The 27443-nt window shown below is 38.9% G+C and overlaps 1 protein-coding gene across 1 annotated transcript; it reads left to right on the top strand.

Moving 5' to 3' along the window:
- Positions 1-7062: 7062 nt before the first annotated feature.
- LOC134347085 (organic solute transporter subunit alpha-like) lies at positions 7063-27028 on the top strand. The gene is made up of 7 exons (XM_063049202.1): positions 7063-7326; positions 10480-10634; positions 16019-16092; positions 16179-16337; positions 19807-19918; positions 21095-21350; positions 25357-27028. Exons 1-7 carry the CDS (start codon positions 7278-7280, stop codon positions 25482-25484), a joined length of 933 nt encoding a protein of 310 aa, XP_062905272.1. The 5' UTR covers positions 7063-7277; the 3' UTR covers positions 25485-27028.
- The last annotated feature ends 415 nt before the right edge of the window (positions 27029-27443 follow it).

Here is a 27443-nt window from a genome sequence, read left to right as displayed (position 1 = left end):
ATGGCGATTTCTTTAGTTCGCCCAGTGGTAGGTAATAGCAAACCACTGTTGCAATTTGCTAAGAAAACCATGGTCAAACTCACAAAATGTATCACACAACAACAGCGTCAAGAGGATCTTCAAGACAACTCTGAAGATGTTTCGCTCGGTAGGGTTGATTCTGGCCAGCAGGGGATCCCCAACCGTCATCAAGCTACTGCTCATAAAATTAAAGTAACACAAAAGAAAATTATTGCCACTTGGAATGTAAGAACCCTATATCAAGCAGGAAGATTGGACAATGTGATAAATGAAATGGAAAGACTAAAGATTAACATCATGGGAATTAGCAAAGTTCGTTGGATAGGTGCTGGAACATGTCAGATTAGAAATAAAACTCTAGTTTATTCTTGTGGAACATCCCATACCAATACAGTAGGAATTCTTATGGATGAAAACATGGCAAAAAGTGTTTTAGGACATTGGGCAATATCAGAAAGAATGCTCCTTTTTAGATTCAGAGGACAACCATTTGATTTAGCAATTATATAGATATATGCACCAACAACAGATGGAACAAATGAAGATATGGATAAATTCTATGAAGAGCTTGAACAAACAAAGAAATGATACAAATCTCAAGATATTGTTATTGTCATGGGAGATCTAAATGCTAAAGTAGGACAAGGTGCTGATGGAAATACCATAGGAAAATTTGGACTAGGGGAAAGAAATGAAAGAGGTGAGAAATGGGTAGAATGGTGCAAGATGAATAATCAGGTCATTATGAATACCTACAAACATTTGTACTTTAAAAACCACCCAAGACGCTTGTGGACCTGGAAAAGTCCAGGTGATAACACTGGAAATCAAATTGACTTTATTACTATAAACGAAAGATTTAGAAACTCAGTGACTCAATGCATACTGTAATAGTGACCATAACCCAGTAGTATGTCATGTAAAAGTAAAACCTAAAAAAACTAGAGGCAAAAACCTGAAGAATCCCTTGACTACTTGCAGTTAATTAAAGAAGAAAACTTAAGACAAAAATTTACAATTGAAGTAAGGAATAGATTTCAAAGTCTAGAAATAGAATCTGTTGAAGATGATGGCAATCATGTAGAAATGAAGTTTAACTCTCTAAAGGATGCCTTGGTAGAATCAGCAAAGTCAGTGATTCCTAAAAAAGAAAAAAGCACAAAGAATAAATGGGTGACAGATGACATCAAAATCTAATGGAAGAAAGGAGACGGAAGAAAGTAAATCCTATAAAATATAAGTTCTTAGATAAAAAAAGTTAAAAGCTTATGTCAAAAAGCCAAAGAAGAATGGTTAAACCAGGAATGTGAGCAAATAGAAAGAATCCCTATTACTGATCCAAAAAGGTTACATCAACAAATCAAGAATATCACTGATAAAAAGCTCCTATGTTTGAAAGCAAACGATGGTAACATTATCATGGAAAAAGATGAGATTATGAACAGATGGACTGAGTATATTCAGGAATTGTTTGAAGACAATCGAGGCGAAAAACAGAAATTAAGAAAAACATTTAAACTCTGAAGTTCGTAATGCAATAAATAAGATGAAGAAAGGAAAGGCAGCAGGTCCTGATGAATTAGTAATAGAACAAATTATTGCCCTTGAAGATTATGGAATTGAAAAATTTACTGATTTAATCAATGACATTTATGAGACTGGAATAATACCAGAAGAGATGAAAAAAATCAGTATTTATCACTCTTCCTAAGAAACCTGGAGCAATAGAATGTGAATTACATAGGACCATAAGTTTAATGAGTCATATCACCAAGATACTTCTAAGAATTTTGATGACAAGAGCTAAAAATAAGATACAAGCTGAAATAGGCAAAGAACAATGTGGTTTTGTGAAAGACAAAGGTACAAGAAAAGCAATATTGATGTTAAGGATACTATCAGAACAAGCTATTCAAGTGCAAAAAGATTTGTTTGTTTTATCAACTACACAAAAGCATTTGATAAAGTGAAGCACAATAAGTTATTTGAAATATTATAGGAAACTCTAGATCAGATTTGAAAGACCTCTGCCTAATCAGAAATCTGCACTGGGAACAAACTGCCGCTGTAAGAATAGATGGAGAAGTAAGTCATTTTACGAAAATCAAGAGAGGTGTTAGACAAGGGTGTGTTTTCTCCCCTGATTTATTTAATGTGTAGTGAACAATATTACAAAAAATAAGAGACGTCTTGGGAATCAAAGTTGGCGGTGAAAACATCAATAATTTCAGATATGCGGATGACACTGTGTTAATTGCAAGTACGGAGGAAGAACTACAAAACTTTAGTTGTTGAAGAAAGTGCAAAAATGGGTCTATGTATCAATTGCAAAAAGACAGAATGTATGGTGATATCCAAAAAGAAGGAGAATCCTATCTGCAGGCTGAGAATAAATGGGGAAGACATAAAACAAGTACAGAACTTTTGCTACTTAGGAAGCTGGGTGACATCAGATGGCAGGTGCGACTTGGACATCAAAAGAAGAATAGGGATGGCAAAAGACACCTTTACGAGAATGAAGAGTATACTGACCAATACTAAACTAGGTATGACAATCCACCTCAGAGTATTGAAATGTTACATTTATCCAGTTATGTTATATGTCTCAGGATGTTGGACAATATCTAGTAACATGAGGAAACGAATTGTAGCAGCAGAGATCTGATTTTTGAGGAGGATGCAAAGAATATCATGGACGAAACAAATATCTAATGAGGATGTCATGAACAGAGCAAACACAAAAAGAAATAATATATAAGATCATGAAAAGGCAATGTAACTTCATTGGACATGTGATTAGGAAAGAGGAATTAGAATACATGGTAATTATGAGAAAGATTGAAGGGAAGAAAGCAAGAGGAAGACAAAGACAAATGATGATGGAGACAGCAGCCAGAGAACTGGAAATGAATACCAATGAATTGATCCACTTGACCCGAAACAGAAGTGTGTGTGGGCCATGGCAGTCAAAGCTCAAACTGGGCACGGCACCTGATGATGATGATGATGGAGTGATATTTGGAAACTTGACTTTTTAAAGTGACCTTCAGCAAGCAAATCACATATGTGCAAAAGCTCTGGCGAAAAAATCCTTCATTACCCACAACAGGCCTGCTTTGTGTTTTGTGAGAGTGTAGATGAACGAGAGCAAAAACGATCAAACGCAGAGGAGTCAAAGTTATAAACGCAAACAACAGGAATTCTGCAGATGCTGGAAATTCAAGCAACACAACATAAAAGTTGCTGGTGAACGCAGCAGGCCAGTCAGCATCTCAAGGAAGAGGTGCAGTCGACATTTCAGGCCGAGACCCTTCGTCAGGACTAACTGAAGGAAGAGTGAGTAAGGGATTTGAAAGTTGGAGGGGGAGGGGGAGATCCAAAATGATAGGAGAAGACAGGAGGGGGAGGGATGGAGCCAAGAGCTGGACAGGTGATAGGCAAAAGGGATACGAGAGGATCATGGGACAGGAGGTCCGGGAAGAAAGACGGGGGGGGGCGGGACCCAGAGGATGAACAAGAGGTATATTCAGAGGGACAGAGGGAGAAAAAGGAGAGTGAGAGAAAGAAAGTATGTATAAAAATAAGTAACAGATGGGGTACGAGGGGGAGGTGGGGCATTAGCGGAAGTTAGAGAAGTCGATGTTCATGCCATCAGGTTGGAGGCTACCCAGAGGTAATATAAGGTGTTGTTCCTCCAACCTGAGTGTGGCTTCATCTTTACAGTAGAGGAGGCCGTGGATAGACATGTCAGAATGGAAATGGGATGTGGAATTAAAATGCGTGGCCACTGGAAGATCCTGCTTTCTCTGGCGGACAGAGTGTAGATGTTCAGCAAAGCAGTCTCCCAGTCTGCATCGGGTCTCGCCAATATATAAAAGGCCACATCGGGAGCACCGGACGCAGTATATCACCCCAGCCGACTCACAGGTGAAGTGTTGCCTCACCTGGAAGGACTGTTTGGGGCCCTGAATGGTGGTAAGGGAGGAAGTGTAAGGGCATGTGTAGCACTTGTTCTGCTTACACGGATAAGTGCCAGGAGGGAGATCAGTGGGGAGGGATGGGGGGGACGAATGGACAAGGGAGTCGTGTAGGGAGCGATCCCTGCGGAATGCAGAGAGAGGCGGGGAGGAAAAGATGTGCTTAGTGGTGGGATCCCGTTGGAGGTGGCGGAAGTTACGGAGAATAATATGTTGGACCCGGAGGCTGGTGGGGTGGTAGGTGAGGACCAGGGGAACCCTATTCCTAGTGGGGTGGTGGGAGGATGGAGTGAGAGCAGATGTACGTGAAATGGGGGAGATGCGTTTAAGAGCAGAGTTGATAGTGGAGGAAGGGAAGCCCCTTTCTTTAAAAAAGGAAGATATCTCCCTCGTCCTAGAATGAAAAGCCTCATCCTGAGAGCAGATGCGGCGGAGACGGAGGAATTGCGAGAAGGGGATGGCGTTTTTGCAAGAGACAGGGTGAGAAGAGGAATAGTCCAGATAGCTGTGAGAGTCAGTAGGCTTATAGTAGACATCAGTGGATAAGCTGTCTCCAGAGACAGAGACAGAAAGATCTAGAAAGGGGAGGGAGGTGTCGGAAATGGACCAGGTAAACTTGAGGGCAGGGTGAAAGTTGGAGGCGAAGTTAATAAAGTCAACGAGCTCTGCATGCGTGCAGGAAGCAGCGCCAATGCAGTCGTCGATGTAGCGAAGGAAAAGTGGGGGACAGATACCAGAATAGGCACGGAACATAGATTGTTCCACAAAGCCAACAAAAAGGCAGGCATAGCTAGGACCCATACGGGTGCCCATAGCTACACCTTTAGTTTGGAGGAAGTGGGAGGAGCCAAAGGAGAAATTATTAAGAGTAAGGACTAATTCCGCTAGACGGAGCAGAGTGGTGGTAGAGGGGAACTGATTAGGTCTGGAATCCAAAAAGAAGCGTAGAGCTTTGAGACCTTCCTGATGGGGGATGGAAGTATATAGGGACTGGACATCCATGGTGAAAATAAAGCGGTGGGGGCCAGGGAACTTAAAATCATCGAAAAGTTTAAGAGCGTGAGAAGTGTCACGAACATAGGTCGGAAGGGATTGAACAAGGGGGAATAAAACCGTGTCGAGGTATGCAGAAATGAGTTCGGTGGGGCAGGAGCAAGCTGAGACAATAGGTCTGACTAGCTGTTTTCCTAGCAGTTAAAATGAATTTCTCTATATATAAAATTCATTGTACATGTGCTGTTGTCACTGAGCAAAACATTGCACAGTGCTAATTTTTGCACACACTGGTCATTACAAATTAGAGGGAACACTACTCATGAATATTCTCCCAGCCATTTTCAAGAGGCTAAATTCATGCTGCCCATATGCTTCAAATCTTTACGAATGATGACACCACCATTTTCTATCTGGGTCATTGCTACGTTACAATGATAAATGTACAGCTTGTTTCTTCTGCCTCACTTGCTGTGGCACAAAAATAGCTAGGCAGACTTTTATTTTATGCTGTTTTTTGCTTTGGTGGTTGGCTGTCTTGATGGCAAGTCAATAATCCAAACTTAGGTGAATCTGCTCATTTACATTCATGCTCTGTAGTTACAGCTTTAGGTGTTTAACTTGGTTAATAAGACCTACTATAGTTATTAAGAAAATAAAACAGAAATTCCTGATAAGTTGTTTTCTCAGAAATTGCTTAACAGATTATTTTGCAAAAGTATTTACAGGAAATTTCTTAGCACTTGTAGTTTATTTTATATTTAAAAGCAATGAGTAGTTTCAATGGTTTTGTAAACATGATGTAATATGGCACAATCTTATGTTAAAGCTATCAAAAGGGAAAAAATCAACATCCATATTTGGAATAATAAATATATCTGTGAAAGTGAAGAGAGCACTCAATTTCTGTTTTTTTCTAACCTGAAGAAGAATGATAGAGCCAAAGGTAGGAGCTGGCTTAAAGGCAATTATGCTTGCTGTTGCAAAATGTTGATGTCAGAACGAGTTAGTTGTGCATCTCCCAACAATCCCCAAGAGAAATAATAGTCTAAAATATACTGCAGCCTTCTGAAATAACAAGCAAAATGTGAGTGCTATCATTGAAAGCCCAAAGCAAATAACCTTGGAAATCCCATGAAACTTTGCATAGCGAGAGAAAAAGTAAACATGATAAGCAAGTACCAACTTCAAGTTAAAAAAAGAACTAATTCTTTCATTGAAGGAGAATTTACCAGTTTCTGCCCTGTTAAAGCAAACTTGTCACTCATAAAACCACCTCCTCTTGCACAAACAAAAATCTCTGTTCCTCTTTCTTTCCTCCTTCCTTTTTCTTTCCCATTCTTGGTCAGTTCTTCCTACATTCCTTCTCTCTGCTCACTTCTGTTTTTACCCCTAATCTTTCCCCTAATTTCCCCATTGGCCAAACTTCTTTCTTGTCTTCTCTCTCTTCATTCTCAAAGTAAAAAACCTTGTTCATTTATATGTGTTATCTTGGTTTAACCTAAATGTATTTGTTTTCAGATTATCAGCGGTGATTGCTTTTTAAACATGAATTTCCGTATGGCTTATAATTTTAAATTTTCTGTGAAAGACAGCAAAACAGTTGGAGGAAACAGCCTGAAGAAATCAAGCTTAAAGTAATTCCAATCCAATGCATATACAGTATTCTGTAGAAAACCCTTATTTATTATTATTAAATATCACCCTTCTAACAAATTACCTTTTAAAAACTCCTCCATTACCTCTCATTGTTTACCTATGACATTCCAATTTTATGATAAAGCTGTTTGCTTTCGCTTGGTTGTACCAGTCACTAACTGATAATTTTTTTTAACCCTTTGTAGAATTGTAGAATAATTATCAGACATGATAAAATAAACTTCATTTTTATAATTTTTGCAATTGATTTAGCGATTACTGTAAATACATTTCATTGTTTCAGATGCTGTGTGTACAGAAGTTTGAGTACAGTACTTTGAAAGCTCACAAAATGTGCTGATCACTTAAGAGTTAAATGACAAAGTTCATTTGTCTCTCATTTTATTAGAGATAATTTCCTGCTCTTGACTGCAGAATTTTTATTTAGTCTTCGCAATTCTGGACAAGGAGGTTCCTGTGACCAAACTCTTGGATATGAATATTTCTAAATTAATACAACAAAGTATCCAAAAAAAATTAATCTAGTTATTGGGAAGAACTTGGAACAGTCCTGAACTATAACAAAATATTTAATCCTACTTGAACTCCTTGATTAGTGATTAATTTGAAGCTTTACCTACAACAATCATGCCAAACTGCAGTCACAGCTTACCGAGTTCTGAAGATCAAATCAAAGGTAGGACAATAGCTAATAATTTGAAATATGAAATACAATTCAGTATCAGAACTTGTACAGATTTGGAAATATGTCACTGTACTTTAATTTTTGCTGATTTTAAATCCTGGAACTCTACCCAACAGTTTCTAGTAGCACGTATACCAGTTGTTCAAGCAGATAGTGCCATACCCTCCAAATATCCGGACCTGCCTCTTGGTTTTTTTGCACTACCTTACTTTCCATTTTTCTATTTTCGATTCATGATTTATAATTTAATTTTTTATATTTACTAATTTTTACTATTTTTAATATTTAATATTTGTAATCCAGGGAACGGGAAGCGCAGAATCAAATATCGCTGTGATGATTGTACGTTCTAGTATCAATTGTTTGGCGACAATAAAGTATAAGTAATGCATCTCCAAGGCATTTAGAAATGGGCAGTAAACTTTGGTCTCATGAAAAATAAACAAGTACTTAAAAAAATTCAGTTTCATAAATTCTGGAATGTATAGTGTCTGAAGAGGTTGCCTTGACAATCCCAATGAATTAAAGTACGTTCAGTTCTGAATATAACATCCCCTTTGACACAGCCCATCCAAAGCATCATCATTGCTAATGTGTAATCAAATCAGCTGATGGGTTGCACTGAAGATCACACAAAAATCATTTATCTGTTTTGGTGAAAGAATTAATGTCAGCTCCAAAGCCGGAAAAATAGTTAGTGCTTCTTCAAATAGTAGAATGGAATATCTTATGCCCAATACAAGAGTCCTTATTTTGATGTCTCATCAAATACGAAGCCACCAGCATTGTAACCACTTCTTATGATTATGTTCAAGTGTACAAAGTCCTGAAATGCTGTAAAGGGTCATTGAGTTATACAGCACAGGGACAAGTTTTTCTATCTGATTAAAACAAGAGCTCAGCACAAATTTGAGTTGTTCTGAAAGACTGTGATATCCGTGATTGACCCAACTGAGTGCTGCCAGCTCATGCACAAGAGACTGATGATCCCCTGTGTCAGGCAGAGAGCAGCACCCTTCAGCCTCACTTAGCAAAGCACTGAAGCTATTCTGGTCCTCAGTGTCGCTGGTTTTCAGCAGACCAATCCCAGCAGTCCCACTCTTTCAATTTCCCTACAGTTCTCCAATTATTCTTTCTCAAGTGCCCCATCAACTCTGCTTTACTGCTTGTCTGGGGTAACTGACAGTAACCGATTAATTTGCCAGTTCTTCAAAACGTGGGAGGGAATCAGAACACCTGGCAGCACCTACACAGCTCAGTAACTTGGATTAAAACAGAATGTGGGTCCCAGGATCATTGAGGCTGCAGTACAGTATCACTTCTACCTCTGCAGTAAAAGCTGCCCATGTAATGACGGCCTCACGCATTCCATAGATTTGTAGGAAAATTTAGGAATCTTTCCAGTAGCATTCCACCCCCCCCACCCCTTCTGTCCCAACCCCAAGGCTACAGCTAATGCTGCAGCTTAGCTGAGCCCTCTACTCTCCTTTCTACAGTATCAGTATATCAAAACATTTTGATCCTTGGCTTTTCCCCCTGTAAATGAAGAAGATGTAACACTTGTCCATTCACCTTCCCTTTCACCTCATCCAGAGCCCTGAACGGTCCTTTCAGGTAAGACCAAGGTTCACCACTTCCAATCTGTTCTACTATATTTGGTCTACATAATGTGGCCTCCTCTACATTGGTGAAACTAAGTGTAGACTAAGTGACTCTTTTGGATATCACCTGTGGTCTTCCTGTAGTTCCACCTCAAGCTATTAGTTGTGTGTCATTTTAACTCTCACTGAGAGAAGAAGAAGAAATCCCTTAACTTCGAGTGGAGTCATTAGGACGCTGTCATGACGGCATTTTCTTAGCAGGCTTTCTTATTTTTCTGAGGCCGAGTTGCTAGCTCGATGCTCAACCCAGCACGAATGGAAAGCATGCAAGGGAGCTGGCTGGATTTGAACTTGGGAGCCTTTGCTCCGAAGTCCAGCGCTGATGCCACTACGCCACCAGCAGCTGACCCGGCTGGTGGCATAGTGGCATCAGCGTCAGACTTCGGGACAAAAGGTTCCAAGTTCGAATCCAGCCGGCTCCCCTGCACGTGCTGGGTTACGAGCTGGTGATCTCTTTGGAAACTCACCCGGCAGAAGGCAATGGCAAACCACTACTGTAACTTGCCTTGTACTCGGTTCCTCACTACGTCAGAGAGGCGTGGAGGGAAATCGTCCGCTAATCAGAGAAACTCTGGATGCAACGTACCTTTCCTTTCCTTTCACTGACACATCTGTCCTCAGCCTTCCCCACCACTATGAAGAGACCAAACTCAAATTGACTGAACAACATTTCGTATTCTGCTTAGAAAGCTTACAACCCATTGGTATGAATATTGAATATTCCGATTTCAAGTCACCTGGCACTCTGATCTCACATATTCTTGTCTGTCTGCCTGGTTTTCTTCTCCCTTTGTTCACCTCTCTTATCTGCTCCCCATATTTGGTTTCATCTGCCCATTATCACCTCCTTATCTGGTTCCACCAGTCATGTATCAGCCTCTATTTGACTGGTTCCATCTGCTCATCATTGTCTATCCATCTGCTTCCTCCTATCACTTAGCAGCCTCTTTGTACTGCAACATACTGGCAATTTTCCTCTGTTCCCTCGCAGATCTGATGCAGGATCCCACCTTGAAACACCAGCTTACATCCTTTACCTGCAGAGACATTAAGTTCTTCCAGTGTAGTGTCTGTTCTTGTTCTAGGTTCCAACATCTAAAGTCTAGTTGCCTTTAAAATCTCTATCAGCAACTGCATTTTTTAATCTATTGGTACCAGTAAACCTAATTGCATTTGCAGAACTGGCCAAGTATACTATAGTTCTTGATTAGAAATTATCACCTTAGAATGAAATTAATGTGTATCATTGATACATTCAAAAGATGTTCCAGTGACTACTTAGTTTCCAAAGAGAGGAAAATTCAGTCATTGCAATTCAGAGAATTTTTAATAAAATATTTTTTATTTTAATGGAAAAGTTATTTAGTTAGTTAAATTTTCTGTGGTTGGATATAAGTTAATAACATATACATTATTGTACCAATTTTGATTAAATATGAAAACTCATGCCTTTCTAGCACATTTATTTTTCTTCTCTCAATAGGTCTCACAGCTGGTGATGTTGTTGTCACAGTAATACTTAATGTAGTGGCAATTGTCAATTATGCCATCTTCATTGAGCTATGGAGCTATTTGAACAAAAACACTGCAAATGATGCAATTAAAGAGAAGACCCTCCTAGTCCTTGGCTTATTTCCAGTGAGTAGTTTGTTTTGACTGAATATTGCTGCATTGTGCTAATGGTGTTATTAGCAGTAATATTTGCACATTACTGTTTATTTACGGTTTTAGATGCTAAAGCTGGTGAGTTACAGATGTGTTAACATTTTAGAACGTGTAAATTCACTCTCTCCACTATCATTGCATCCTGGCTGTAGTATGTACCATCTACAAAATGCATCCCTTTTACTTCACTACGATAAATTGATAGCACCTCTCCAAACTGTGATATTTTGTTTTACCATCTAGAAGGAGCAGAAGGCACATCATTAAGTTTCAAGTTTAAGTTTAAATGTCGTTTAACGTTTAACCATACATGAATACAATCAAGTGAGATGGCGTTACTCCCAGACCAAGATGCAAAACGTAGTACCAACAGTCATACACAGCACAAGGCACAGCACAACATAGCAAGCATGTATAAGATATCAGTAAAATATGGCCACACAAAACAGTATAGTCTAAGACCCTGAGTCCATGAATGTTGCAGCAGTCTGCAGTCAAACACAATACAGCTTGTCTTCTGCCGAGTGAACATCGGAGGCAGCACCAGTTCCATTTGGACGCTGTGCCACGCCGCCTCCGGTGGAGCGCACTGACTCCAACGCCTTTCTTCAGGGCGGCTAGAAACAAGTAACAGGGCCTAGTCCTCACTACGACCAAGGCCACGCAGCTCCCCCGCCATCCGACCCTGCCGTCCATCAATTAAATCAGTGAACCAGACTTGCGGCGTTCCACATTAACCATGTCTACCAGGGCCTTGCGATCAGGAGAAAGGTGACTCAGACTGCGAACTGCCTTTGCCCACCAAACTCCTCCGATGTCTCTCTGACGCAGGCAGCAACACGATCCACACCAAGCCCAGCTCCTTCAGTTTCTCCGCCAACAAGCAACTTGCTGATTGGGAGACCTCTGCAGAACTTTAAGTTCTTAATGACCAGCAGGGTCTTGCAATCCTAAAAGATACATTTTAAAAAAGACAATGACACCTTTGGTTGACCCATTAGAAGCTACTGCGATCGAATGCACCGCCATCTTACCGGACATAATTATCTGCAGGCCTTCCACCAATTTCTTGTTCTGTCAGTACTGCTGGGTTTACATAGTGAGATTCCCTACCCACCATACAGATTGCAAAGGTTCAGTTTAGCCATTCACTACTAAATCATCAAGGATCATCAAAAAATATTGGTCTTGTCATCAATAGACGTATATGTACATTTTACTTAAATATCAATGGGGCCTGAAAGCACAATTTACTACATGCAAAAATGAGAGTAGGCAGTTTAAATGGTTTTCTTTCTATGCCAGAGAATTTAATTGGCCTTGAACAATCGTAAAGTTCCTGACCGAGTTCATCATGGTCAGCTAAATGAACAATTGAGGTGCAAATCCACCAGTTTCAAGAAAACTGAGGGTAAGATGCCATATGCCCTTCAATGAACAGCCGCGCATTGGTGCTCTAGTAAAGCTGCTGCCACACAGCACTGACAATCTGGGTCCAATCCTCACCTCCGGTGTGGAGTCCGTGACAATGTAGGTTTCCACTGGGTAGTCCAGTTTTCTACCACATCCCAAAGACACTCGAGTTGTAAGGTTAATTGGTCCCTAGAGTTACAAACTACATATGGACTAAGATGTTAACTGTCCTGTGCTATCACCAGTGGGATCAGTTGATCTGCCACCTGTCTTCAGGAGTTTCAGCCCACTCCTGATCAAGACTCCCTCGAGGTGGTGGGCCAGCAGTGCTAAAGCACCACCTCCCACTGGTGAGCTTAAAAACTTGGCATCTGCCTCTATCAGAGTTGTTGGTCACTTCTATCCAACAGATAGTCTACCCTTCAGGTGTCTATGCAACTACTGAACGGTTTGCAAGATATGTATACACTGTCCGACTATCTGCCCCTCTGGACATACTTGGTCCACACCCATGCTGATCCTTTCTCTGCTGCCTCAGATACAGCCCTGTTGGTTGACTTGATCTCCTAAATTGCCCCTTGTGTATAGATGAAGTTGGTTGGAATGTGGGGAAAATAAAGTAGGTGTAATCTAAATGGGTACTTGATGGTCAGCATGGATTTGGTAGTCTGAAGGATCTGATATGACATAGGGTAAATTTGCCAGCGATTTTGAAAACTCGCATTTCATGTCACATTCCTTCACTGCTGCTTAAAGTTTCGAAAGGTCAGGCAGATAGGCAGAAGAGGAGGTGTGGTTCAGCTGGTAAAAAATCAGATAAAAGCTTTAGAGAGTGGTGAGGTAGAATTCCTGTGGGTGGAGTTTAGAAACTGCATGAGTACGAAGACTCTGAAGGGAGTTATTTACAGACCTCCATATAGTAACTAGAATGTGGTCTACAAATTACAGTGGGAGACAAAAATAGCATGTCAAAGAGGCAATGTTATGTTAGTCATGGGGGATTTCAGTATGCAAATGGATTGGGAAAATCAATTTGATGCTGGATCATAGGAGAGAGAATTTGTGGCATACCTCCGAGATGGCTTTTTGGAGCAGCTTGTTGTTGAGCCCACCGGGGGATCAGCAATTCTGGACTGGGTATTGTGTAATAAACCAAATGTGATTAAGGAACTTAGCAAACAGTGGTCAAAATATGATACAATTCACCCAGCAATTTGAGAGGGAAGAGCTGAAGTCAGATGTATCAGTATCACTGTGGAATAAAGGGAATTACAGAGGCACAAGAGGGGAGCTGCCTAAAGTTGATTGGAAGGAGACACTAGTAGGGATGATTACAGAACAGCAATAGCTGGAGCTTCTGGGAGCAATTCGGAAGACGTAAGATAGATTCATCCCAAAGAAGAGGAAGTATTCTAAAGGCAGGATGACACAACCGTGGCTGACAAGGGAAGTCAAAGCCAACATAAAAGCAAAAGGGAGGGCATATAATATAGCAAAAGTTAGTGGGAAGTTAGAGGATTAGGAATTTTTTTTAAAAAACCAATAGAGGACAACTAAAAAAACTATAAGGAGGGAAAAGATGAAATACGAAGGTAAGCTAGACAATAATATCAAAAATAATCCCAGAAGATTTTTTTCAGATATATAAAGACTAAAAGAAAGTTATGAGTAGATATTGGACTGCTGGAAAATGATGCTGGAGAGAGAGTAGCAGGGGACAAGGACATAGCAGATGAATTGAATAAGTATCTTGCATCAATCACGAGAAAATCTGCAGATGCTGGAAATCCAAGCAACACACACAAAATGCTGGAGGAACTCAGGCCAGGCAGCACCGATGGAGAAAAGTACAGTTGACATTTCGGCCAAAATTCTTCATAAGTCCCAGTGAAGGATCTTGGCCTGAAAATTGACTGTTTACTCTTTTCCATAGATGCTGCCTGGCCTCCTGAGTTCCTCCAGCATTTTGTGTGTGTTGCAAGTATTTTGCATCAGTCATCACTGTAAAAGACACTAATAGTATGCCAGAAATTGGAGAGTGTCAGGGGGCAGAAGTGTGTGCGGTGGCTGTTACTAGGGAGTTGGAACTTGGGAAACAGAAAGGTCTGAAGGTAGATGAGTCACCTGGACCTGATGGACTACACCCCAGGGTTCTGAAAGAGGTGGCTGAAGAGATTGTGGAGGCATTAATAATGATCTTTCAAGAATCATTATATTCTGGCATGGTTCGGGAGGACTGGAAAATTGCAAATGTCACTTCTCTCTTCAAGAAGGGAGAGAGGCCAGAAGAAAGGAAGTTATCCAGCTAGCCTGACCTCAGTGGTTGGGAAGATATTGAAGTTGATTGTTAAGGATGAAATTTCAGGGTACTTGGAAGCACATGACAAAATAGGCTAAAGACAGCATGGATTCTTAAGGGAAACTCTTGCCTGACAAATCTGTTGGAATTCTTTGAAGAAATAACAAGCAGGATAGACAAAGGAGAATCAGTGGATGTTGGGTACTTTGATAAGGTGGCGTACAGGAGGCTGCTAAACAAGATAAGTACACAGTATTACAGGAAAGATACTAGATTATTAGCTGATTGACAGGGGGCATAGAGAGGAAATAAAAGGATCCTTTTTGGATTGGTTGCCAGTGACGTGGTGTTCCAACAGGACTGTGTTGGGATTGCTTCTTTGTACATTGTACGTCAACAATTTGGACAACGGAATTGATGACTTTGTGGCCATCCATGTGGACAATATTAAGATAGATGGAGGATCAGTTAGTGTTGAGGAAGCAAAGAGGCTGCAGTAGGACTTGGACAGATTAGGAGAATGGGCAAAGAAATGGCAGATGGAACACAGAGCCGGGCAGTGTATGGTCATGCACTTTGGTCGAAGGAATAAAAGCATAGATTATTTTCTGAATGGGGAGAAGATTCAAAAATCCAGGTTGCAAAAGGATTTGTGAGTCCTTGTGCAGGATCCCCTGAAGTTTAACTTGCGGATTGACTCACTGGTGAGGAAAGCGAATGCAATGTTAGCATTAGTTTCAAGAGGACCAGAATATAAAAGCGAGGATGAAATGCTGAAGCTGTATAAGACACTGGTGAGGCCTCACTTGAAGTATTGTGGGCAGATTTGGGCCCTTATTTAAGAAAGAATGTGTGGACACTGGGGAGTGTTCAGAGGAGGTTCACGAGAATGATTCCAGGAGTGAAAGAGTTATCACATGAGCAACAATTAAAGGCTCTGCGCCTGTACTCAGGAATTTCAAAGAATGAGGGGAAATTCATAGCGTGGACGTGAAGAAGATGTTTCCTTTGGTGGGAGAGTCTATGACCAGAGTGCACAGCTTCAAAATAGAGGGACATCTCTTCAGAACAGAGATGAGGAGTAATTACTTCAGCCAGAGGGTGACAAATCTGTGGAGTTCTTTCCCTAGTCAGCTGTGGAGGCCTGGTCACTGGGTGCATTTAGGGTGGAGTTTGATAGGTCCTTGATTAGTCAGGGCATGATAAGATATGGGGAGAAGGCAGAAGAATGGGGTTGAGAGAGAAAATGGATCAACCATGATGAAATGGAGGAGCAGACTCAATGGGCCAGATGGCCTAATTCTGCTCCTATGTCTTATGGTCTTAATGACAGCAAACATCTTTGATATACTGTTATTTTTCTTTTAAGAATCATCCAGCATGTACTTAAAAGTAAATTCTATCATTGTTAATAAATATTTTTCGTATTTAAAGTTCTTGTACTTTATTGTCGTCTGAATGTCCTTCAATAAAAATACAACTCTTAAGTGGAAAATAGCATTAGTTATTGATGTTACCATCATTACATATAACTATGGTCTTGACTTGGTTATTACTATCATTATGTATAACCAAAAGCATTTCATATGCATAAAGTGCAGATAATGGGAAATCTTCAGCAGAAGTTAATACTCTTGTTTTTTAGGTAACTACAGTTGCCTATCAACTGGGCACATTTGTTCCACGAGCTGGAACTTTGGTCGACTTTGTGGCAGCAGTGTAAGTATATTTGTAAATCAACTTTGTTACATGTGGCCATGCTGAACTCACTTTTAGTACTAACTTCAATGATCTTTTTTTTACAGTTATACGAGTATATCTTTGTTCGGTTTCTTCCACCTTGCTATAGCTTACCTTGGTGGAGTAACTGAAGCTGTTGATAAGCTGCAGTATGTGGAGGCATCTCTAAATGTGGGCCCTTGTTGTTGTTGTTGCGTGTGTCTTCCGAAAGTTAAGATAACCAGGTGTGTATTTATAAGTGTTTTAATGTTTAATATAATAAAATGCTATAAAGCAAGGGTGGCAAATCTTTCTGAGAGTGTGTGCTGAAACTGATGATAATCTAAATAATTCTTTCACGTGCCATGGTAATTTTGAGCAGGGATTATCATTGATTAATGAATTATTAGCAATAATTATGGACATTTTAAAGGAAAAAAGGGTGTTTCTAATTTTTCTGCATTCATTGTTTTACTATTAATAGAAGTATGAGATGAATTGAAATAAATGAAGCATTTTAAAAAACCTATTAAAATTATTAAAATTAGTTTTTAGAAAGGTAATAGAAAATATCATTTCTAAATGGTATTGTTATTGTAATCATTTACTATCCAAATACAGAGGTACTGTGAGAATTTCAAATATATCATCCAATGTCCTTACAATCACCTAGTTGGTGCCAAGCTGGCTGAGACATTTTCTGTGAAACATCTCACTGCTCTTAGGTTGTAAAAAATCACTTGTTGCTTCATTTGGCAGTAAAGATAAGTATCTTTATATTCAGGGAGGTGTTTTGAATCAAAGGATAACACTGCATGCTGCATGCCAACAATTTATTTCTGCACGTGCCACATGTTGACACCCACAGGTTTGCTGTCCTTGCAAAGTTAGCCAATGGTTATACTCCAGGTAATATTTTATACCTCTAGTTTACACAGCTGGAGCAGAACTGTTCAAAATTTATTTGACGTTAAGTTGAAATTTGTTTGTAGTTTTAGTGGTGTTGCCCTTCACAGCATAAAACAGATGCGATGTCACTACCAGTATGGTTGCAGTAACTTGATTGAACTAATTCATTGTGGTTCAGGTTCAGTTCAAATTGTACAAATAGAAGTTAACAACACAATGTTACAGTATATACTTCATACAGTATCATCTTGGTGTGGGACAAATGGTCAGTATTTTCATAACATGTAAATCCGCTTAATGTCCTGCCTGATCTTTCTTCCTTTTTGAATGCTACCTGGAATGTTTGTGCACTTATCCCAGTAACACAGACTGATGAATTCTCAAATCAATTAGTAACTCAATTAAACCGACCTGTCAGTTATCCAACTGGAAGAGTCATGAGTGTGGGACAAGCCACTTCTGTCTCAGGCTCTCACCCTTCCTTCAATTCCCTATTTTTCTTTCCCTGTTTGATGATAACAGGCCTACCACTGGCTCTTTACACTGAGATATCCTGTTATCTGTGGCATCAGATATAAACTCAATTTCACAAACTCCAAAAATATCAGAGTGTTGGTTGACACATTTGCTAAGACTGACAAAGCAAAACTGCAGATTAGCAAGTTAATTATGACTTAATTCCACAATATATTTTGCTTTTGAGCAAGGTTAATACATGTATAAATTACATTAAGGTTCCTGGATTACATAATTTGAAAAGTTATATTCAATAAAATTATCATTAACATAAACACAAGAGATACAGCAGATATTGGAAATCCAGAGCAACACGTATAAAATGCTGGAGGAACGCAGCAGTTCAGGCAGCATCTATGAAAATGAATAAACAGTTGATGTTTCAGGCCGAGACCCTTCATCAGGACTTGTGATGAAGAGTCTCGGTGCAATAGGTCAACTAACATTAACGTAATCTGTTTTTAAAACATCATATATTGGAAGCATAACTGCATAAAATCAACTTTTTATTGGATCCGTACTGACAACTACTGTTGATACATGATACCAGCAGCAACAAAAGTAATCATAATAGTTGCTCATACTCGATTAGTTCCATCATATAGTCATATAACACTACAAATAGAAACAGGCCCTTCAGCCCATCTAGTCTGTGCCAAACCATTAATCTGCCTACTCCCATCAACCTGCACCTGGACCATAGTCCTCCATATCCCCCCCCTCCATCCATGTGCCTATCACAAATGTTGAAATTGATTCTGCATTCACCACTTGCACTGGCAGCTCATTCCACACTCTCACCACTCTCTGAGTGAAGAAGTTCCTACTCTTTAACATTTCACCTGTCACTCTTAACTTCTGGTCGTGGTCCCACCCAATTTCAGTGGAGAAAGCCTGCTTGCATTTACCCTATTTATACCCCTCATAATATTAACTCACTTTTCCTTTCTGTTCTCTAACTTCTCCCCTCAATCCAGCAACCTTATTTGGCTCGAGTTACAAATTGTGAGATATTAGCTGTCAGATATAAAATATAATGTATTGTTGTTTTGTACATTATTAATAAGGTATTTATTTTAAACCAGCTATTGCCTTCTTTAAAATAGTGTAGAGAAGTATAACTGTTGCAAGATTTGGTAATATGGTAGCCAATTTGTGAACAGAAAAATTACACAATGAATGGTGAAGTAATGCCCAGGTTTTACTGATGTTGTTCAGGGCATAAATATCAACCAAAAAACACAAAAAGCTTTGGAGCTGTTTTCCAAACTAACATAATATCTATTACATCAAACTGAGAAGGTGGAAATTTCTTTTGAAAGATCATTGTAACACCCACACTCTGTGATGATTAGGCAATATTGTAGATTCTTTAGATGAGGTGTTAAAATGAGACTTCTATGGGGCCATGTATATTAATTAATTTGCCTATAGACAAAATGTGTCAGAATCCAAGAAAGGAAGAATTTACTTATATCTTCACTTCATTTGATATTAAATTTAAGAGGCTTTGTGATGAGAAGCTGGACAGAGAGAGCAAAATCCCTTCTGTACTTTTAACTTCTGGGCTTCAGTTACATAGTACCAGAGAAAGAAGATTGCTCATGAGCCTGGGAAAAGTACATTGGCTTCGTCTGACTCCATTAAGAAATGCTTTAGATTAACCTGAAGAACTTCCCCATTTATGGATAGTCACAGAATGGTTTCTACATTGTGACAAAGCCACTACATTTTCTCTGCAGACACCCAGTTAAAGCAGTATCATGTCTCCTATTGAAATTGCATAAATTTGTGAAGCTCCTGCCTGCTTTAGACAGGAGCTGAAATAACTACATAATAGTGGTGTTAATGTCAGCAATACGTACTGCATCTAAGTAAGTTACACATTTCTTTTTTCACTGGGACTTGTTTGTTTCTATTGTACTGTTAAAGTTAAAACTGGCCCCCTTATCTTCATGCAACATACATCAAAGTTGCTGGTGAACGCAGCAGGCCAGGCAGCATCTATAGGAAGAGGCGCAGTCGACGTTTCAGGCCGAGACCCTTCGTCAGGACTAACCTTATCTTCATAACTACTTAGCTTTTATGAAGTTTTTTTAGGTTGATACAAATGATTGGAAATGAGTGGTCAGATAATAAGTTTTCAGTAGGATTAATTGATAGACATGCAGGCTTTTACATCCAGCAATTTTATAATCTGAGGGTGTCCTAATGCACTCGACAGCTATTGAAGTAATGAGCAGTGCTATTTTAGCCTTTTTTTAAAATTCTGGAATATTTATTTTACAGAAAAACTTATAGAATCCTTCGATTTGGCATTTTACAGACATTAATTCTGCAACCAGTGCTTCAGTTTATTTCTGCTGTTTTGTGGGCTGATGGGAAATATGACAGTGGAGAGGTAATTTTCTGAAATGTACTTGTATCAGTGTTAGAATGTATAGCCAATAGATCACCTCAAGTCAATTTTTAAAATATTTTCATTCATTTAAGAATTCCTATGGGTAGTCTGCATTACAGTTTTTAACAAAACAATATGAAATGCCTATATGTTTAATAACCTTTAGAGTAACTGAACTTAATTTAAATGAATATTTTCCAAGTAAAGTTTATGAGATTTTGATTGATTTTATAAATCTATGTCTAGGGCCAACAACTGCTAAAGCTAGCTACGAGACTTGCTTGTGTATCCTGTATTTACTACATAACAATGCAAAGGGGCAAAATCTCCTGCTGCAGGACTGCACCTCCAGCTGATAACATGATGAATTTCCATGTTTCCAATTTTATGTGGTTATCAGGAAAGTAGGAATGACTCCTATGTGTAGGATAGTTCTGCTGGTTATCATGCTCAACAAGGATTCCTACACCTAATTATTTAAAGATCAAACACAAAATTTTTCAGAATATTATAATGCAAAGCAAGTTACTCAAACCAAAAAATATACATTGTTACTTAAATACCATGTAAACAGATGTCCCATGTGACTACCTTATCTTTTTATCATATTATTTTCTTTTTCTTCAACACCTTTAATGACACTGGTTTGAAATTCATACTTGGAGGAAAACTTTAACCCAGGTTGCTGAACAAAAAGATCCTACACTAGTATGGCAACACTCAATGACTGCATCAAATGGAGTGGGAAGAAGGCTGAGTTTAATACAAACATCTACAGTATATACGCATCCACCTTATCTCCTCAGTTTAGTTTTTTGCATTCGATGTGCTTGATGCATTTTGCTCAGTTTTTGTGTGGGAGGAGGGATTTGAGGTTTGATGCACCTGTTCAGTTTTTGTTCATTTTTTTTGCGGAGAGATGGGGGGGGTAGTTGATGATCGTACTTCCTTTCTTTTCTTTCTTGGTTTCATGGCTACCCAGAGAACTGAAGAATTCAGAGATGTATACTTTGATAATAAATGAACCTTCGAACCTTTGTTAATTTAATAACCTTCTGAGGTCATTGTTCTGCATATTCTGTAGAAACACCTTTTTATGTGTCTTAGTAGAAAAATGTTACCATTGCAATCGAAATTATTTTGAACTGTAGTTATCAGTAAAACTTTCTGTTGCAGGTCAATTCAACCAACCCTATATTCTATATTAAGATCCTGCTCAATATATCTGCGTTAATGTCCCTGTATGTATTTAATCTGTTGCTGAAGACTGCATTTGGAATTGTAGAAGCAGGCTATCATCTTGTGGCTAAATATGCAATCATTATTGTCTACATCATCGTTAGCAATTTACAACCATTAATCCTTAGCTGCCTTGCAACCTACAACATCATTCCCTGTGTGACTTTGTATTCCTCAAAAGACAGAGCTTCACGTGAGTAGTCTCTATCATTATTTATTAATAATTTGATATTTATGCAAATCCAGCAGGCAAAATAATGTAATGTACAAGAGTTTTAATTATTAAAAATGACAGTACTTTGATAAATTTGTACTGAAAATGAAATACAGGTTTCCCCCGCCATCCAAAGGTAGAGCATTCCTCTGAAACGGTTCGTAAGCCGAAACGTCGTAAAGCAAAGAAGCAATTACCATTTATTTACATGGGAAAATTTTGTGAGCGTTCACAGACCCAAAAATAACCAACCAAATCATGCCAAATAACACATAAAACCTAAAATAACAGTAACATATAGTAGAAGCAGGAATGATATGATAAATACACAGCCTATATAAAGTAGAAATACTTCTTTACAACGATTGCCTGCACAGATCTCTGCAGAGGAAATCTCATGCAAGCGCTCTCGGCAGAAAATCTCACGCAAGCGCTGTTGGCATAAACACTCTCTCCAGTAACTTTTAAACTATGAAGCTGCCAAATCTACTAAATAACACGTAAAAATACACAGCCTATATAAAGTAGAAATAATGTATGTACAGTGTAGTATCACTTACTGGAATTGGGAAAACAGCACCGAGCACACTGATGATGGTGTGTTAGACTGAGTCATCGCAGGCTGGGTGGTGCAGTGGCCCCCACCCTCCGGGCCGCTGACCCGATACATTGCCGCGAAGCACGCAGCGGTAGCCGGGAGACACACAGCACATCGTTAAGAAAAAAGCCAAAATAAACATGCTAATTAATTAGGTGCTGCCCGGCATGTAAATGTCGGCGCAGATCAGAGGCAATTGCCGATTGCTGAGCCTCGTGCATTTTTCTATCATACAGTTGTTTTTAAGCACTCAAACCATCCTGCAAGTATCCCCTAAAGCTACGTACCCTTTCAAAATTAAAGTCGTACTTTATCATTGCAGCGAAAATCTCACGCAGTTGCTTCACTTTCTGCATTCGGTTTCGATTGTTATCCTTTCCTCTTCCAATTGCATCAGCTCTTCATCTATCAGTTCTTGGTCATGGGATGCCAAAACCTCTTCAACATCATCTTCGTCAACTTCCACAAGCCAAACTCACTTTGTCCTTGCTTCATTCACCACGATCGAAACGCTTAATTATGTCTAATTTTACGCTAAGTGTAACACCCTTACTCTTTCAGGCTTTTCTGACACCTTAGAACTCATCTTGCTAACGGCTGCTCAATGCAATGTGTTTAAGCAATGCTGCTCCGAATCCGGGGCAGAGCGGATGCTCGGGGCGCGCGCTGCCTTTTATCGCGCACTGATTTTTTTCGCGCGCTGCCTTTCTTCGTAACAGTGACAACACCTTCTAAAAGTGAAAACAGGGTACTAATGTAGGTCTTTCGTAACAGTGAGGTTTTGTAAAGCGAACGTTTGAAAAGCGGGGGCCACCTGTATTGTTAACAACTTTGTTATGAATATAGGCTACTGCATTGAGAATTTTGGCATAATTTTTATTCAACTTGAAAAATATATCTGGGATCAGATCTACACTTAAGGCATTTAAAGAATGCTAATATAAATATGCCTATGTTTATTTTACCATTAATCTTCACAATTTACCTTTGAGGTTTCATATCAAACTTCAGTTTAATTATCTAAATTTAGAGCATATCAATCCAGGTAAGAGTGAATGTGGAAACCTTTCCAGATTATTGGATTCAACACAGAAATTGGTGATAGAATGTGGAATATACCTCTTTGAAAGTTCATTCACAGTTCCTTTTAACTGGGTATCTACTGAGTGGAGTGCAGTTTTGAGATGAATTTAGGACACAGTCTAAGCACCTTTCGATACTTGCCTTTTCTGAAGATATTAAAAAATCAAAGTTAGTCCCAAGTATTGGGAAACCATAGGTGCACCTCTACATACTTTGTATCATTAGATGAGTCTCAGCCATTTTGCACAGTGTCTCCCATGTATTTTCCGGATGAAATTTACCATTTCTGGGCACTCTCCTATTGAAGACTTTGATTCCATCAGCTGGAAGTTTCTATGGAACATTCTCCTCAAATCTGGCTGACCACAGAATTAATTTCTACTTTATATGAGATGTAGCCTGCCTTTAGGCAATGTTTGTGCTTGCCAATTTTGTGGCTCCATAAAAGAGCTGTTCTACCATTAAGCAGATGGATTGTGTTGCCATGATACATGTCATTGCAGCATAATTCTCCAGCTGTTCCATGACCACAGTAATCACTTTGGGCCTGGGCTACTCACTCACCCTGTCACAGGTATTTCCTTTGTCCAATTCATCATTCCCTGACCTCCTCTACATCTTAGCACTTTGACCTGAGAAGTCAGGTCAAGGTGTTTCGAAGTATTCTGATTTCCATGTTTGAGTTTATATTATAAGAAAAGAAAAGCCATTTTCTACCTTGTTTTCCATGCCCTTTTCTACACCCATGTGTAATTATTCCCGTGCACTCTAATATTGCTTGATATTATAGCCATATTTGGGTTTGACTCTGAATGTAATGGCACAAGAAATCGGCCAATGTAATGCCAAATGCATATACGTTAATTCATCCATCACTTTTAACCTGCATTGTTCTAGATAAACTTTACGTACACATCTCTATTCTCACATTCTTCCTCCAGAATGTCAAGAATTTTACCAAAAATCTGCATGAAGTAACATGCAGCTTAATGTCTCTACTATTTCTCTGTCCTTTTAATCACAGGAGACTGCGCATCCAGTGCTATCTATTCCTGCAGATCCGTAGCAAGTATATGAAGGAGATAAGAATAGGTGATTATGGTGATAGATTTAGTTGAGAAGAGATGCAGGGAAGCTAAAGTAGAGCCTAAATGCCAGTTTGACTTAATAGTCTTTTTCTTTGCCTTCCTAATCCTATGAGACTCATTTGCAGGACTGCTCCACCACTTTTGACCATGCACTTTCAGACTTACTGTCTCAACTAAGTTCAACTTTGGATCACAATCTTTTTTTTCCTGCCGGTAGTTGCTGGCAATCATTCTGCTATTTCCACTTACTCCTCCTTTGGGTCCAATTCAAAGTTCAAAGTAAATTTATATTCAAAGTACACATGTGTCCCTGTGAGTTTCACTTTCTTGCGGGCATTCACAGTAGAACAAAGTAATACAATAGAATCAATGGAAAAACAATGGGAATACTACCAACAATCAATGAGAAAAACAAGATAAACTGGAAATACAAAAAACAAATAATAATAATAAATTAAAATATAAATAATATTAACACATGAGTTGTTTGTGTTTCTTTATGCCTATTTGTTCCTTGTACCTTCATCTTTCTTTCAATCTAATGGTGATTGATTCATCATCCAATCTATTACAGACTTTCCCTTTTCTTCCCTCGCCCGATTTTTTTTCTTTTCTGGTGCTTGCTTTTTCTAGTTCTGATAAACGGTCATCAATCTGAAAAGTTGACTCTATTCTCTTTTCACAAATAGTTTGGTCCCATGGGATTATTGCTATTGTTATTTCAGGTTATCAGCATCCACAGTAGTTTGCAACACACACAAAATGCAGGAGGAACTCAGCAGGCCAGGCAGCATTTATGAAAAAGAGTATAGTCGACGTTTCGGGCCGAGACTCTTCAGCCTGAGTCCTGTTGAAAGGTCTCAGCCTAAAACGTCGACTATACTCTTTTCCATAGATACTGCCTGGCCTGTTGCGTTCCTCCTGCATTTTGTGTGGAATTCCAGCATCTGCAGATTTTGTAATTTTGCATTGTCTGTCATAGTGGTTTGCTTTTGTGTTAGTATTATATTAATCACCATTCACTTTTATTGTTTGTATAGCTTCATGTTATAGTAGTATTTATCTTTTATCGGCTTTATTCTTCCTTTCATCTATTTGTTCTTGGAATGCCATTAATATTTATACTATTTCAATGTCAGTGTAAAGCCAAATATTTTTCAATCTTTTGTTTACTACCGGAATTTACACTCACACATAATTATGAATTCTTTTACAGAAATAGATCACCATCTGAAAATCCTGGAAATGTTTCTATTTCTTCTTGTATCCAGAAAGTATTATCGGAAACAATTGGCAGAAGCTTCACCGTTGTACTTTGAAAACCCACTTCACAATATGTCTTGATTTGATGCCAATGGATAAATTATGTTTAACACTAACGACTGAGTTATCTGTTCAAAAACTGAAATTTGATTTAATAATCTATAATTTAGTAAAACTTGACATATTTTTCATTGTGTTGTCAACAATAATTACAAAGAAAAGTTTATGTCTTGAAGATCAGAAGACTTTGTTTTCTTTTACATAGTTGAAATGTGATTTTCTGTCTGCTGCCTTTTCCACTTAACTTAATTCCCATAACTAGTAAGCAAAAGACAAATATTCCTCCAATGCTAAGCTCAACCTTGTGTTTTATTTCAGTTTCTGCCCCATCTGTTCTCAAGCATTCTACAAATTTATCTAGTTCATAAGTCTTACTTTTGACTTCCTCAATGTTATTCCCACTGGACGACTGACCACTAACTTCAATCAATATTTTTAATATTCTCTATCGTAAGGTTCTATTTTTCTCTCCTTAAAGCTGTTGTTATCATCACTCTACCATTGCAACCTACTGTTAAATCCCTTTCACATGTTGCAGCCTCCGAAAATCATGTCCATTTTACAGAGCTGTCTGAATTCTTGGCCTGGGCAAAACAATGTATTTTTTAATTTTATTATGTTAATTTAACCATTCCTACCATTTGGGATGTGGTCCTCAATTTTAACCTGAGCTAAAATACTCATTCTCACTGCAAAAAAAAAGTCGGGACAATGCCTGTGGCATGCTGGTTTCAAAATTTGGACATTCCCAGTCTGAAATGTTCCATTGATAGCATCACAGAGAATGACCTTGGTGTGATGAGGAAATCACCTAATGCTGGGGGTTCCAAAATATGGGCACATATGAGGCCAAAAACAAGCTTGTAATTTAATTATTTTACTGCCATTGTACCGTCTTTATAAAGTAACATTCAACTTAAAAGTTCCACTATTTCTCTGTCCCTTTAATCACAAGAGATTGCTATCTATTCCTGCAGATCCATAACATGGTCATAATAATGAGTATCGAGTGTATAAATGTTGTCTGTATTTATTAGAACCGCAGTGCTGCTGAATTGGAAGATAAGATTAGGCTACACACAAATCACTTAAAATTAAATCAGGTTATGATTTTTATTTTCACTATCATCTGCAGCATTAATTCTTTCTTCACTGTCAAGAACTCATTTGCATTAGAATTAGTAAGGGCGTGGTACGAGAACTAATTGAAGAGTAGAATCATGACAACCTTCACTCCACCAGCCTGTACTGCACGACTGGAGTATTCTGTGTACCACTGTTAAACTGTGACACCAGCATCTTAACTCCTCTTCCCAGCATTCTCTAATAAAGCCTCTTCTGAGCACATGGCAACTACATAAGTGTGGTCATTACCTGATTCTTTTATTTTGCCTCTCTTGTAATTTGCATACAGCCCTGGGTGAATGTTTTCCTGTGTTGTAGATGGTTGATATAACAGAGATGCGTATGGCTCCATGAGAGGGCAGTCATCAGCTTCATAGCCATAGACAGACCTGTGCAGACAGAGATGATACTAAGAAAGCCTACTACCCCTTTGGGAAGATTACAACTTTCTATTTCATAACATAATTATTAATATTAATAAATAAAATATTTTGAATTCATATAATGGTAATATTAATCATATTATTTTAGGATAGTTTCATACAATGTGTGAAACTGCTGAGGTAGCACTTGCTTCATTTTAGACCATAAGACATAGGAGCAGAATTAGGCCATCTGGCCCATTGACTCTGCTCTGCCATTCAATCATGGCTGATCATTTTTTAAAAAATATCTCCTCCTCAAACCCAGTTCCCGGCCTTCTCCCCGTAACCTTTGATGCCATGTCCAATCAAGAACCTATCAATCTTTGCCTTAAATACACCCAACTGCCTGGCCTCCACAGCTGCATGTGGCAACAAATTCCAGAAATTCACCACCCTTTGGCTAAAGAACTTTCACCGCATCTCTGTTTTG

This window comes from Mobula hypostoma, chromosome 1, assembly GCF_963921235.1.
Source record: "Mobula hypostoma chromosome 1, sMobHyp1.1, whole genome shotgun sequence".
Taxonomy (NCBI): Eukaryota; Metazoa; Chordata; class Chondrichthyes; order Myliobatiformes; family Myliobatidae; genus Mobula; species Mobula hypostoma.
This window is presented reverse-complemented; position numbering and strand designations above follow the sequence as displayed.

What these genes read in the sequence shown, in the direction of transcription:
- LOC134347085 (XM_063049202.1), top strand. Translation starts at nt 7,278, where the DNA reads ATGCCAAACTGCAGTCACAGCTTACCGAGTTCTGAAGATCAAATCAAA. An exon ending in CCGAAAGTTAAGATAACCAG is followed by an intron (nt 16,338 to 19,806) that starts GTGTGTATTTAT and finishes TTTATTTTACAG; the next exon opens with AAAAACTTATAGAATCCTTC. An exon ending in CTCAAAAGACAGAGCTTCAC is followed by an intron (nt 21,351 to 25,356) that starts GTGAGTAGTCTC and finishes ATTCTTTTACAG; the next exon opens with AAATAGATCACCATCTGAAA.